This window comes from Rhinolophus hipposideros, assembly GCF_964194185.1.
Source record: "Rhinolophus hipposideros genome assembly, chromosome: 18".
Lineage (NCBI taxonomy): Eukaryota > Metazoa > Chordata > Mammalia > Chiroptera > Rhinolophidae > Rhinolophus > Rhinolophus hipposideros.
This window is the reverse complement of record NC_138064.1, coordinates 12,561,493-12,577,537: the sequence shown is the minus strand read 5'-3', so window position 1 is coordinate 12,577,537 and position 16,045 is coordinate 12,561,493. Positions and strand designations below refer to the sequence as shown.

General features: G+C 42.5%; 1 protein-coding gene across 2 annotated transcripts in view; it reads left to right on the top strand.

The window, feature by feature from the left end:
- CHN2 (chimerin 2) overlaps positions 1-16,045 on the top strand; it is a 265,760-nt gene that overhangs the window by 136,538 nt on the left and 113,177 nt on the right. For both annotated transcript variants that reach the window (XM_081079749.1, XM_081079748.1), the window contains exon 3: positions 8,832-8,887. In XM_081079749.1, coding sequence (XP_080935875.1) covers positions 8,832-8,887 — 56 coding nt within the window. The remainder of the gene's footprint in view (positions 1-8,831; positions 8,888-16,045) is intronic.

Genomic DNA, 16,045 nt, shown 5'->3' with positions numbered 1-16,045 from the left:
CAGTCATCCTAAGGTTGTAATATCATACGACGTTTAACACAAGAAAATTCATTCACAGATAGCAAGGAATAATGAATAATGCTTGATCACTAAGGGTGACGCCTTAGAAATCGAGATCATTATCTGATCATCAGTCACCATTCAGTTCCCCTCAGGAAGGCAGACAGCTATCACCTCAGTCTCCTTTTCTCTTTCCTTAGTATTATCTACCTGACTTCAGTACTTCTCCAGTAAGGGAGGGAAGGAGTGTGGCAGAATGAGACCGACCCACTGTGCTGAGACTCAGGTTCTTGTTCGAGCCCTGCTTCTAGACAGAAATAATAAAAATAATTATTACTGTTGTTAATGATGTTCCATTGTTTCTGCTGCCCATGGAGACCTGCCGTGGGCCAGTTACTGCACTAACTACGTGCTTGAACTCTGAGATTCTCAATACAGCCCTAAGCAACGGGTACCATTATTATCCTCATTTCATTCACATACAAGGAAACCACAGCTCAGCGAGGTTCAGTCACTTGGTTGAGTCTTTACAAAAAAGCACTGCAGAGACATTCAGAGTGGAACCCAGGAGCAAGCCTGACGCCCACGCTGCAAGTTGCCCAGGCTTTTTCTTCCTATTTAAAATTATATACATAAGTACATAGGTAAGTATATACAGACACACACAGACACATAGATGCTTACTTGTATACCTATATATGTCTATATTGGTTACAAAAGCAACACAAAGCTCCATAAAAGACAAACATTACAGAAATACATGAAGCGGAGGATCCAAATTTCCATTCTCCACTAAGCAGCTTGTCTGGCCCACATCCCACTTGTCTTTCCCAGTAGCTGACCCCTGTCAATTTTGGAAAGATATCCTTCCAGGTATTTGAAATACACATGCTTACTATGAAGGATTTTTGTGGTTGTCATTTTCCTTTGTAAAAGGGGCCTGCCTTGTACTTGGTGTCCTTCACTTTGCTGGATTCACTTCACAGGTATCTTGTCCCAATCTCTGCATGTCAGCATATATAGAGGCACCACGTTCTTTGTTGCATGAGCTTGCTGTTCCATCTGTGAGATAAAGGGGCTGTGCTGGGTCTCTAAGGACCCCGCCAACCCACTGTTCTGCATTCCGATCTTCTCTTTTAAAAGCCAGTGCTAATGACTTAGTAATTGGATGTTTTTGTTTGTTTGTTTCCTAATGGAGTGTGAAGTGCTCTGACAGTAAATCAACAAAATATCTGCGGGTGAGAGGTATTGGGTGTTCTGTGACTTACTGTGCCTTGCTCCTAGTCTTGCATACATTAACTACCCAATAAATATTTGTTGAGTGAATGCCGCCGCGGAGAGCTTTACTGAAGCGAAAAGACTGCATTGGCTCAATTTCATTTCACCTTTTGCTAGGAGACCTGGGGCCATCCAATATATCTCTTAAAAGCACGTCCGTGTCCCAAGGAAGCTAGAAAAGGCATTAATAATTACATTTTCACAATGTGAATTTTACCTTAGTGTATGGGTTTTAAGTTTAATTTTTCAACCTAACCAAGTTGCTTGTTTTTATTTCAATTTGCACTGGAATCATACAACTTTAGATGCAGACGGGATGGTTGAGGCCATTTAATATAAACCTAATGACATATATGAAGTTCCTCTTTATTACACCCAACTAAGGTTCTAGTGATGGGGACTTCCAAAACTGAGGGGAGCATGCTCTCAGCGGTGCCGTCCACGGCATCAAAAACACATGGATCAAAGGCCTACAGAGCGCCAGTGAGAAAGAAACCTTTTTGGTTGTTCTGGATCCATGAGTTGTTTGAGTTTGGCTGTTGGACCAGTTATAACCTCACCTGACAATATTATTCCCAAGCTCATGCTACTCCATCTTATTTTTAGATTATCACCCACTTATCTGGTCTTTTAGCAAAGATACAGTGAACACCTTCTGAATGTCAGAGGATACATTTTAGGAACCAACAATGAATAAAATGTGGTCCATAATGGTCTCCAATTTACAGTCTACGAAGGGAGACAGATGTGAACCAATTAACTTAAAATGCAAATGGATATTAGTAATAATATACTACGCCACTACCTCCTAGGACTACAGAAGACCTTATAGGTTAAATTTGCATGTGGGTCTTGAAAGCTAAATGTAAGGAATCGAGGCCCTTGTAGAACTTCATGATAAAAGTATAGCATTTCCCTAAGTATGCTAAAACTATAAATTTCCCTGATCTAAAAGTCCAAGAAACCTATCAGAATATGAAATTTGTTTTGTTCTAAATAACCTGTTGGAAAACCCATTCTGAACCTTGGAATCACCAAGTCTTTCTCTTTGAAATGCTCACAAACCTTCCTTTGAGAGATTAATTTTAAATATTGATGTGAACCTCATTTGCATATCACTTATGGAATCTACCTTTTTCCCTCACACACTTATTTTTATTTTAACTCAGCTAATTATCTGGTACTTTGAAAAGTCTCAGGTATTTATTTCATGCAGTACATTTTTGCCATATTACAGGACGTGGTTTAAAAATTGATGATTTGCAATGATTAAGAAGAATGTAGGTATGTCTTTGCTTTCATCCACCACCTATTATTGGCCACAGCTTTGACTTACTGGTATCCGATTCTTATTATGAAACATTAGTCCCAATTATGATATTTTTCCTAAAAGAAAATTAGTCTACTTCATAATGATCCACTTTAAGAAGCTGTTTCGAAGTTTTAATGTTAATTGCAATGCTCTTGATTGCAAGTAACAGATATTCTACCCAATCACATTGGTTAACTTAAGCAAAATGTCCAGAGAAACTGGCTTCAGACATGGCTTGTTCCAGCCACTCAAACCAGAACCCAGTGTGTATCTCTTCCTTTACTGACTCTACTTTCCTAGGTTTGGCTCCACTATCAAAGGGCTCCTCCTTTGTGACCCCCCCCCAGATAGCTGCCAACAGCTGCAGGGCTACCACTCTCTTATTTAAGAGCAGCAGGCAAATTCTTAGAGTTGAGTCTCAGCCCTGATGGACCTGAGTCACCAATCCTGACCCCATCACTGTAGTCAGAGCTGGGGTAGGATAACTGCCCTAAAACAATCAAACTCACGCAGAGATCAATCCTATATAATCTACATGACTGGAAAACGTGGGGTGTTGTTGAAACGGGAAAGATGGAAGTGGATGCTGGGAAGGCAACCACCAATGTCTGACTTAGAAATTGAGAAGAGTAAAGAACTTTAGAAATCAGCTCTCTCAATATTGTGTATAGAGTAGGTTGCTTGTTCATTTGTTTATTCATTCATTCAACAAGTGCTTATTAAGTCTTTGCCTTAAGCCAGGCAGTAGGCTTGGAGCTGTGGGGCCACCAAGGATGGATAAGACTGGGTCTTGACTTAAAGAGCCAAGATGTCACATGATATCCCTTTAGTTCCTGCCTTCTCTGCTCCCCTCCCTTTCTTAGAAGCTAATGTCACTTATTGGGCTATTTCCATAAGAATAATCATGTCCCCAAGTGTCATGTATCTGCAGCTAGTCCTTAGTACTCAAGACCATACCCCAAAACATTAGTGAAGTGACTGAGAAAGCTTGGCTTCAATTTTCTAAAAGAAAAAGTTACTTTTAACTTTGATTTAAAAAAATAAAGCTGTATTCTAAACTTTCAGCCAGAACTGTATGCCTTAATCAGACAAGTTCAAAAGCCAACCACCATGGGTATACTTTGAAAGATTTTATTTTTTAAGAGGCCAAGTGCCAATTAAGCGGCAGACACTGCAGCCAGCAGCTCTCCCAGGGCCTTCTCCTGGGCAGCAGGTCAAGCAGTCATAGCTTGTGCCTGTTTTTCTAAAGAGGAGTTTGGAACCTCCAAACCCTGGTCCATGGACCCGCCTCCTCAGAATCACCGGAGGAGAATATTTATAATAACCATTCCTCAGCCCTACGCCAGATTTCTGAATCAGGAGAGTTGGGGGGCTCTGCGTTTCTTGTGCACCCTTAACGTCTGAGACTCCTTGGTTCCAGCTACACAGCCTCCTCCCCAGGATTTTCAAGGTGCCATTAGACAAGAGGAGAGCTCAATCCCCTTTAAGACTGGCCATTCTGTTAGCAGGGCCAGGTCTTCACACAGCAGCCCAGAAGTGGGGTGGAGCCCCGAAGACATCAGAAGCGCATGCTATTCCTCACTCACACCCTGGAGCTTGTTTCCATGAAAAGAGGGAAGGCATGGGCAGTGAGCACGGCGGCCCAGCTCCTGGCTCTGCCTGCTTTCTTCAGAAACAAGTGGCTGTGAGAAGACATCTCTGCATGGTCTCTCAGGAGTGGATGGATCTGAGTGGAGCCTCCGCATCACCCAGGCCACAGGCTTCCACTCAACATCCATAGGGATGGAGTTGATTTGTTACCAGAGGAGCGTGGGTCGGGTGTTCTTATGGAAGACAAAGTAAAACAGTCTGTCAGTGAGCTCTGGATTTCTGGAAGAACTGCTTCCAGTTTCTTGGGGAGCAGGGAATCCCATTCTTCATCTCCATGTTCCCCCGTGACTGCCTCCACCCCACCCCCACCAAACAGTGTATCCCGGTGCTATGAATTCTCGCTGTAGAGGGCCCAGCGCTGGGCAGTGCCTGGAGCATATCTGGGACATTGCTATAGAAGCAGATTCCATCATAGTTAGCCTCTCAGTTCACAGAATCACCCGAGAAGACACATACATTGTTGCACTTTGCCGGTGAAATGCTGCGTTTGTTGAATAAAGAAAATTCAAGAAACTGTACTTAAGATTATGTGGTATGTTTCAGTGATATGAAATGTGCCTCAGAGACTGTTTTCGTGGCTGTTGTCTTCTTTATGGCTAACCATGAACACGAAGGAGTGGGGCCCTCACGTGAAGCTAAGATAGCGTTTGGTCCCCCCCCTTTTTTGTTAATGGCTACCGTCGCCATCGGTTACCATCTCATTATCTTTATAGAGACACATCATCCAGATGGCAAATAGGCTTCTTGCCTGTTTGTCAATTTCTGTTGCTTGGAGCAGCCCTGAGCAGGTCTTACGGATCCTGGGACCTGCTCACTGAGAAATGGCGATTGATTAATGCTGTGTGCTGCCCAGGGACCTGGAAGCAGAAGTGGTGTCCCTGGCTTGAGGGGTTTGCAGGGACCCCTCCCCCTCAAAATCACCCCTGGCTCAGACTGTTCCTGGTTGTGAGATGAGTGAACTGCAGCATTTCTCTTTACTAAACCTCAGAGGGTCCACAGAAGACAAAACTACGGGCTTTATTTAGCCCACGGACGCAGGAAAGGAGCTGTCCAGAAGCTCCTCCACCTGTATCCTCTGTGATTGTTAATAGTGTCTCAATCTTTCAATCACTCAAGGTCCTTCCCTCTATTCAGTCTGTCATCACGCTCTGACAGTCCTCCTGTGCAATCAACTCACCGTCCATCAGCGTTTCCACCAGGGTTATCTTAACTCGCATTTTCACCATCTCCTGTATGTCCACCTGAAATACTGTTCTCTCTCGCTTTCCTGCCTCCAGAGTCCCCACTCGGATCCTTCCTTCAGCGAGGCGATTGACAGTGGCCCCACTCCTGACTGTGCATTGGAATCTCCCGGATAGTTTTATAAAGAATATTTCAGGGCCCCTTGCCAGACTGGCAGTGAGCATGGCTGGGGATGGTGGAGTCTGGGAATCTGTATTTTATGTAACAGCGCCTTGGGGATACTAATGCAAGCAGCCCCATATGGCCTCTCTGCTGTCTGCTTTAGAGTACTGCTAAAAAATACAGCCCTTGGGATCTGGAAATCAGCCTTCGAGTCTTGATTTCATCATATCATCTGTATGACCTTGAGCTTCTTCAAAGCTTGGCATCTCCAGTACTTTGTCAGTGAGAGGGGAATAACAGTTATGTGGAAGTTTGTTGGAAAGATTAAAGGAGCAGATGTAGATAAGGTGTCCGGCACATAGTAGGTATCCAGAAAATGGCAGCTTCTGTTATTCTGAATAGTCTTATCCACATTATCATTACTCTGAAACATTCCAGATCATGTCACCTCCCTGCTCAAAACGTGTCACCATTCCCCTGTTACAGACAGAAGAACATCCATGCTCCTTAGCATGACCTTCGAGGTTCAGCCCCGTGTGGCTCCTCCCACATCCGCCCATCCTGTGCCGTAGACACACTGGACTCTCACTGACCAATCAGCATTCCTTCCCTTTCTCTTCTAGGACTCTTTCCTCTACCTGCAACCCCTTCTCTCTTCTCTACCTGCAGAATCCTGTCTAATCCTTTAAGGAGAGCTCCATGCCTCTCCCCTCTGGAAGTTGTCCTGACCACCTGAGTAAAAAAAACTGCTTCCTTTTCTCCCCCTCATTAAATAAAGTGCGTGACCCTCCCTGGTTTTATTTTCCCACAAACACCTCCCTCACTGGATTAGAGTCCCCTTGAAGTCGTGGATTGTGACCCATGAGTCATTGGATATAGTCTATGCCTTCACCAAGTATGCGTTAATCATCTACTATGTGCCAAGCACTCTTCTAGGTGCTGGGGGTACCAGAGTGGACAGAACACAGTCCCTGCCCTCAAAGGGCTTACACTATAGTCAGGAGAAGTGATACATAAACCAAAGTGTGTTAATGGTGGTGAATACTGTGAAGAAACATAAAATGGCATAAAGGAGCAAAGTGATGACATAAAATTTTACCCCAAGTCAGGGAACACCTGAATGAAGGGAGCGAGGGAGCCATACCGGATATCTTGGGCAAGAGCAATCCAGGTGGAGAAAATAGCAAGTGCAAAGGCCCTGAGGCGCGCGCGCGCACACACACACACACACACACACACACACACACACAAATAAACCAGCGCTTTGGAATCAAAAGAACACATCTTTACTTGATGCCGTGGGGCCAACATTTAACTTCTCTGCACTTGCTTCTGCACCTAAAAAATGAGAATGAGAATGATACAGCATTCTCTTTTCTGAGTTCTCTGAAAGAGTCAATAAAATATTGTTCCTGGTACATGACAGGCGTTCGTATGCCGGTTTCCATCTCTTCTCCCTTCCTCTCCATTCATCTTCATAGACTCCACATAATGCTGACTGTGGTACCTAGCCTAGAGCAGACATTCATATAGTTTCTGATATGAATTGCAAAGCCGTGCTTAGCTGAAAATGCTTCTCACTTAGAGCAGATGGACTTCCTTTGTCACCTCCAAGGGAGGCATTAAGAATGGTGTTCACGAAGACATCCCAGCCATGCCCTCCACATATAACTGTTGGCTGCAAGAGGCATTGACAGCCGGAAGAGAAGAGGGACAGGATTCTCTGGATGTGCGTTCTGCAATTCCCTTTCACTGTAAAACTCTGAGATTCTAGGAACTGGCCCCCTTGGCTCCTATTATACTCATTCACAGCAACACCCCACTGAACAGGAGTTCTCATGTGCTGGGGCTGATTCAAAAGGCACAAAGGAAACTCTCTGGTGATGTGTGGGCCTTACTGGAATAGTCAGTGGAATGGCCACAATTATTTCTCTATCTTTGGTTGATTATTTATCATATTTCCTCTTTGACAAAAAGTCTTCTGTGACTCTATCTCGCATACCTGGGTACAGTTCTTCCTTAAGTGACACAAGCATCATATGGCCACCTAAGCTCAGAAATGTGGCGCATTGAAACGTCTATGAGAGGGTTAGATAGGTTCTTCCCTGTGCTAAAGCTGGGTAGTCTACGCTTAATTAGGTATGAAAATAACCACGTTGAGCTGGAGGCATTGGGGAGCCATAATTATAAAATATATTCCATCATTTCCATCACTGTTTCCACACAACCATCTGCCCTTCAATTAAATTTTTTTTTAGATCTAAGAGTAAGTCAGAAATTTCTCCTTATTACGTTTTCCAGACCTGATATGATTGAGTTTTAAACTTTTCATAGGTTTAGATCATCTAAAATTAATTCTTCCCTCTCAAGATTCTAAAGATAACATCAACTAGGTTTGTTTTTCAATTTGTGTTTTCATGGGAGTAGAACCCACAGGTCTGCACAGGGTTTCCTCTGAGAGAAATAAGCAGACTAGCTAGCTGAGCAGAAGAAAATCGTTTGTCATAGTCTGAAAAAAAATCACAATAGTCTGATAAATTGTATTTTTCTATATAATTACCTGCTTTCCTCCATTGCCCAAGCCTGAAAATCTGTCTTTAAAGCAGGATATAAGAGAGCTATTATTTAAGATATGAAAGGGCCCAAGAAAAAGGAATGACAGTGGGTGGGAAATAGTCAAACAGACGAGAATCCATGGAGAAAGGCAAGGCAGAAATGGAACTTCTGAAAAGAGCAATGACTTGGGGTTGCATTCACTCACAGAATCCATTGCGTCTGTGTTCATAACTGTAACATTTCAGAGAATGACACTCCTTTTCTAATGCTAGTCTCTCCCTGGTATTTCAGGAGCCATCGGCATTTAAATTCAGGAATCCTATTATTATATGATCACTACTTAGGTGGTCACAAGTCGAATTTCATCTTGAAAATGGTCGGAAGGATTCTAGTCGTTATCTAGTCTTCCAAGAAAGCCATAAAATGAACAATGCCAGTAACAATTATGCAACTAAATTGGCTTTATAAGAATAAAAAAATCAATTTCTCCAGTTTACATTCACAGTGACTAATTTCCATATAAATGATCTGCTTTCTTCAGACAAAAAATGGGCCTGTATCCTCTTTGTTTTTTGTTTGAAACAATTTGCCATTTTTGAGATGTACTTAGGTGGAACTATTTGAAGGCATGTTGGTATGTGTTGCCGTTTTCTAATTATAATTATCTTTTGTTTTGTTTTGTTTTTGACAGTGTATCAGTTACAGCAAGAGGCCCCTCGTCCCAAGAGGATCATTTGTCCCAGGGAGGTCAGTATTCAGCTATTTCCAACACACCTTGTTAAATATGATGAATTGTCTACACTGGGTTGATATGGGAGGGCATTCAGGTTTCCTGGGAGTCGATTTCTATTAACGTTTGTTAGCCTGTCACCAAATTTAACATCTTAATCTATATTCTGAGACAGGTGTTATTTTAAAAATATTAACAAACTAACTTGGAATAAAATGTCTCATGTTTGTAATTGTTGCAGAGGCAAAGTAAACAACCTTTATAAACCACCCCCAAAACATGTTGTTTTGTAGTTTTCCTTATTCCTGCTGTTTTGATTCTTTTATCATTTTTTATTATGACATGCTTCCAACAGAGAATAATAAATACCTGGGTACTCTCAACACCCATATTTAGCAAACCGTTATATTTTGTTATATTGACTTGACTACAAGAAAAGTGACTGTGTTTTTATTCTTCAAGATGAACGATATATCGGCTCATAAAAATGCTGATCAGTCCACAGAACTTTCCCCAGCCTACTTCACTAATCAGTTCTCTTACCATCAGGAATGCCTGCAAGATTTGAAAGGCATGGTGAAGTCTCTATTGTTTATTTTTATACTGACCAGATTCTTTAACAGCCAAACTAATATCTTCAAACAAAGGTCCGTGGGTCCTTGCTTATTTTTGTTATTATGACTTTGATTAAATACAGAGTAGTAGATATCCTTTGAAGGGTCACATCTGCCTTATTGGGGCAAAAGCTCCAGTTTCAACTCTCTTGTGACTCATCCTCGAACATCAATACTTTGCAGCAGATGGACTGGATCTGGTTTTGAACCTGTCTCAGACTTAGGTACCCACACCCAGAGCCAACTTACCACTATTTACTAAATGTTTCTACATAAAATCTGACTCCTGTGGAAGGACTTTAAAATTCATCAAGTAAACTGAATGTTAATACAGAATAGACAGACATTCTCATCCCAGGAAGATAGCTTGAGAGGAGAAAATATCTGATCCTTAATGAAAAACCCAGGATAAAGTTATATCTTTATTTGGCCGTCTTATTTGGTAGTCTGATCTTGTCCTGTCATTAACCCTGCTACCTTTGGTTATTTGTTCATTTGCAAATAAGAGAATAGGATAAATACAAAATTTTTAACCACATGCTTTAAATAGGATGTTTTAGGTGAGAATTAAGAAACAAATAGGTAAAAATTTCTTCTGTTCTACTTTACATTCAGTATTTCTCCATCAGAAAAAAATATAGCCATGTGCAGGGAGCTAGAGAAGTTTGAATGTCTCCAAGAAAATAATGTTTGTAAAATTAGAATACAGCTAAGGGCTTTTCCTAGGAGTCTCCGGGCACCAGAAACCCAAGGGTATCATAAATATTCATTCGTTCATTTATTCAGCAAATATATATGGAGAGCCCACTCTGTTCTGATTTTAATCTAGGTGCTGGAAATACCGCAAAGAACTTGGCTATTGGTACTTTGAGAGTCATATCAAAAGATAACAAAGTCATGATATGTGTCATTAAAGGTATACAGAGGGTGCCAAAAATGTATATACATTTTAAGACGGGAAAACTGTATTAAAATTGTAATACTCAATGTATACCGATAACAAAAGATGAATACAAGTCACATTTGACTTCTGCAATTACAAGAGGTGCTTAAAGTGGTTACCATCAGCATCCAGACAATTCTGTTTATGGCAAACTACTGCTTGAGCAGCACTGACCAAGGTGTCCACTTGTATACATTTTTTTGGCACCCCCAGTATTTAAGATTTTTACTTCTGTGTGTGTGTAAAAGAGAGAGAGAGAAGGAGAAAGATAGCAAGAGAGAGAGGGAAAGAGAGGAAAGGAGGAAAGGCGAGGGAGAGGGAGCGACAGGGAGAAAACCCTTCTTTTTGTGTCATGGTCCTTGGAACCATGTCAGTTATCCTATAAGCCAGGTCGAATGTTAGCAGTGGAAATGGGCAAATTCAGATCAGCTTCACTGGAGCTCTTCCGAGGGTTCAGCTGTAACTCTTCAGACACCCAGCGGGCTGAGGGTCTACCGTATCTCTCTCTATTGTTGCGCTTGTGCTGGAAGGAAGTGCCACAGATGCCTCAGCAGAGCAGAGCTGTGTGCCACAGCCACCACCATCTGCTACAACAAAGGACGTGGTTCCCGTGCAGCTTTTTCATTCTCTTGTCTGTCTCTTAAACCTAGCTTTTCACCTTTTGACTTTTGTCACTTGGATTCATTAATAAATTATGCCTGGTTGACTCTGGATTCATAGGTAGCTTGCCTGTCGAAATTCTGTATCCCATTTCTGCTGGGAAACCTACCCTGCAATGGATACGCATCAGCTCCGTGTCCTCAGCAGGCAGCGTGAGGCCCATCCAGCCAGGCAGGTGTCAGGCGATAAGGGGTCGAGTGTGCTGGAAGAACAGGTGCTGTGGAGATGAGTGCCAGCAGGAGTGGCATCAGTTCCCTTTGTCTGCCCCGGTGGCCTTAACTGCAGATAATTCCTGCCCAAATTGCTTGGCCCCCCCAGGACTTGGCCTCCTTCTAGTGAAGGCACGACCTCTGCTTGGACGTTGGGGAAAACACGGCCCCTGCTGCAGATGGTGTTTGAGCAAACGTCCCTCTGCCTTGTCACACACCTGCATGCTCAGGGGACGTGCCTAATGAAGACAGAAACCCTTCAGTCCGAGTGTTTGGCCAGAAAGATTGAAGTTTTATTAACACATTTACATAAAGCCATAAAGGCTATTTCTTTTGAACAATGAGTTATGATTTTTTCCCTATGTCTTTGCCATCTCACCCCTTAGCTAGCTATTAAGAGTCCACATTTTCCTTTTATACACAGTCCTGCTGGGCCCCTTCTTCGTCTTCAGCTCCCTGCCCCCCCACCCCCTGCCGAGCCACCTCTTCCCTGGCAATCCCGCCCAGCTGTGTTGCTCCAACATATATCATCTCTTTTGTTTGTCTGATGACTAACACCTCCCAGGCTATGGGTCCCTCCCAGTGGAGGGAATAAATACCCACATCAGAGCACTAAGTGAGTCTGCAGTTATAGAGATACGAAACACTGTCCCTCAAGGGGACAGTCCTGGGCCAATCTAACTGGAAGGCTTGGTGGCTATCAACAGCCACCTGCCACTAAATGGACGTTGCTGGGGAACCAGGTGAGTCAAAAGGTACACACTGACTCAGCCGGCAGAACCCAGCGGGCTTGGCGAACCCAGGCGGGGAGCCCGGCTGACCTCCACGGGACTTGTTTTGGGTCCGTGCTCTACCGCTTTCTAGCTGCCTGACTTAGAGCCAAGCGCTAACTCACCGGGGGGGATGAAGGTCTGACCCGGGGGCAGACATCTCCTTTGCAGGGGGCTATAAATGGAATAGTGTCTCCAGTGTCTCGAATGGTGCCTGGCTCGTAACAGGTACTCAGTGTGCATGATTCATGGCAGATTCAGAGACCTGTGAGGAACAGGCTCTGAGACACCCATCAGGGACAGAGTCAGAGCAACTACAGTCTTTCCTGCATGTGAGGGCAAAAAAGGCAGTGATCAAAAAGAAAGCAAGATGCCTGGGTCAGGAATCAAACCACCAGGAGAAAAGATACGGAGGATGAGGACCAGAAGGTACAAGCCGCGGAACAATGGCTCTGGTGCCAATTAAGCCAGGTAGGGTCACTTACTGCAATAACAGTTCATTGCTTTCTTGAGAGTCATCGCTGTAAATGAATATTTATTGAGCCGCCGCAGCACCTGGCACTCTATTGGCATTTCCTGAGTGTTCCTTGCCAAGAGATTCAAAACATCTTCCAGTATGAAAAATTCTCACTTGCCCTTTCCATCAGTTATCAATCAGTCATTTCATAAACATTTATGAATTACCAAATGTGTGTCTGGGTGCTCTGCCAGGAGCTGTGCAAAATATCGACTCCCACATCTGTATGTCTAGCTAAGACCTCTCTTCATGGACTCTGAGTCTCTTACTCCATCTGTCTACTTGACCTCTTCAAGTACATGTCCCACAGGCCATCTCTAGCCTAATGTTCAAAATAGAAGAGGACCCCACACCATTCAGGGGCTCCTAACTTCAGAAATCTGGACGCCTCTCTTTCCCACCCTCATCGTTTTCTCTTAACAGTCATCAAATTTACCTCCAAATATGCCTTGCATTTTCCCACTCTTCTCCATCTCCACAAGTATCATGTGGTTTGGGGGTATCATCATTTCGTACCTGGATTATTGCACGTCAGCAGCTTCTTGCAGGATCTCCCTGTTTCCATTCTCGGCACTCTCACACACACACACACTCACACACTCACACACACACACACACACACACACTTCACCAAACAGGAGCCCAAGTCGTCATTGTTAAATATAAATTCAGCAGTTGCAATGGCTTCCCATGGCTCTTTAAATAAAAGCAAGACTTCTTGCTGTGCCTCTGAGCCCCGGTGTGGCTCCTGCATTCGTTACTGCCCCGTCTGCCCCATTCTTCTCTGTGTGCTGCCTTTCAGCACCACTGGCTTTTGCTCTTATTCCGTTAAACAAACCCCAGTGCTGCTACCTGAGGGCCTTTCCATTTATTCTTTGCCTGGAGTTCCTGTCCTCGAGTTCTCTTCGTGTCCAGGTTTCAGATCAAATTTCACCTAAGAACAGAAGCCCTGTCTGAACCCCACAAAAATTAGCACCTACAGATCTCTGTCCTATCACCCTGTGTATTTTGTTTGCCATACCTAGTGTACTCTCTCATATACTTTCTTATCACATTTAATTGTTGACTTGTTGCTTGTACGTCTCCTTTAGGGAGAATACAAGCTCCAGAGACTTCATCAGTCTTAATCGTAGGTACTTCCTTTCCTGGCAAATAGCATCATGACAAGCAGCAGTGGGCCATCAATAAATATATGGTAAAATGATGAGAAAAGGGATAAAGACCACTAACAGAAGAAACTTAGAATTCTCAAATTATTGCTAATAGTATATCAGATTTACTCAAAACTGTTATTAGGCTAGTGAGTTGGACTTTTGGCAGTTAAGTTTCTTACTGAAACACAGACTAATGTTTTGTTTTTCCTGGAATATTCTAAATTTCTGTTTGGCCTTTTGGAAAGGCCAAACATCAAGATTCCCTTACATGACTAATGTAAAGTGTAGTTCCACTAGAGTTCCCTAAAGCACACGCAAGAAGTAGAAAGTCTCTGGTGACTACAAATGATTTGGTGTCATTTGTCTCTCTTTTTTGAAATTGCTGTAGTGAATATGGGATTATAAAATGCAATTCCAAAAAAGGGGAATAAAAGTACAGACGATTATCTCAAATCATTCTCCATTTAATGCAGATCCACTTCCCCTGTCCCTTGCAGTAGAATAATCTACTTTGGAGGGAAAAAAATTCTTCATGCAGAAGTAAGTGATAAAAAAGGCTGCCAGCTTTCAGGATCAGAACCAGCTTCTTTCCTGGATTGTCAGAGGTTAACCCCAGTACAGGTGACAGTGGCCTATCTTAAATTGCAGTAATACCATATTTTACCTCCTAGCAGAGCTACATATACTTTTTAAATACCACTTTCAATGCTCTCCCTTCCTGTGCATTTCCTCCCTTTCGGTGCATTTTGGTGTTCCTGAATATCTACCCATTTCACTCTCTTTGACCTTTCTTTGTAAAAACTGTTCTCTTAAGCCTACAAGAGCATTTCATTTTATCACTATGCTTTAAAAATGTTGATTCACCATGCCTAGGTTTCATGGCCTTGTAGTCTGGTATCTTGAGACATTTATCTAGTTTTAAGCATGTCTGAAAGGCCCTCACAAGTTATATTGATTGATCACGTCTTTCTCAACTAACTCAATACATTTGGAATCACAGATTTAAAGTAAACTCAGAGGGGTTTTCTGCTCTTCTACAACCCTCCCCCTTTTCTTCTTTTATTCATTAAAACAAAATACTTTTAAACAACTGTACATTTAGGGAACCATGAAAATTCTACTGATTCTAGATATCTATACAAGACGTTTCTACAAGCCAGAAACAAAAATCAATCCCATTGCCTTTGAACTGGCTTTTATGTGTAGTCATCAGAAGGCTATTTCTTTCCTGGTAAGAAATACTTCTTTTCATCCTAGACTTTCTTCACTGGTCTATTCCTATCCTCACCTTCCCCTTAATACTGACACAACCTAGAATAAAGGGCTTTTCCCATCATTATTTCTCCCAGGCTTTTCATCTCACTTCCTAATGCCGTCAGACTTTTTTTTTTGTCCTGTGCTAGATTTGCTTTGTTTGTAGACCTTCTGTACCAATGGGGAAACACCTAGTAAAACCAATTTTAGGAAAAAAAGTTGAGATAGATGAGGTTTTTGTTGTTGTTTTTATTTTTTTCTAAAGACAAAACCAAAAGTTTTGTGCTTTTAGCAATAAACACTTTCTTATTGACAAGTGCTGTGACCTACCAAAATACATAATCCTGCAAAAAAGAATTCACTCTCTTTGGAATACTTCTAATGTAATGCAGACCTTGCAAATTTGTGCCTAGAAAATATTTAGTCGTTTCCAAGGCAATATCATGAGCAGTGGATAAGGGCTTTTGATGACAAGCTGCTTTAGAATTCAAAGACTCAGGGACTCTGAACCAAGGGACAGAAGCCTGAACTGGAGAGGGCCACCAAGGAACAGGATATAAGCCGAAGCTGAAGGGAAGCAAAAATGGGAGGTTTTCTCTTAGAGTAAGGAAATGAAGGGGAGGTTAAACACGGATGGATCATATGTTAGATTTCTTGAGAATCTTCTTTAATCTCTCTGGGTGATTTTTATTTCTTAAAATCTAAGTTGAAACATGTATTCCTTTTACATAATTATGAAATATTATGTTGTGTAGTTAGTTAGCTTTTTTAGGAAAAAAACAACAACTGATATAATCGCAGATGATAACTCATATTCTATGATCTACTTACCTGGCCTTTGACAGCCATAAGGCAAGATACCGGCACTCATTGATGGGGGGTCGGAGGGGGGTGGTCCAGACTGTGGGCACAGTGGTTATGAGGAAATGCTGGCTTTTGTAAGGCCAATCTTAAACATCCAAACAGAAAGCCAATACCACGCCCCCATAGTAACTGCTGTTTGATCTATTGAAGCGTGTCTGCTCTTGACTCAAAGGTCAGGGTCACTAAAATT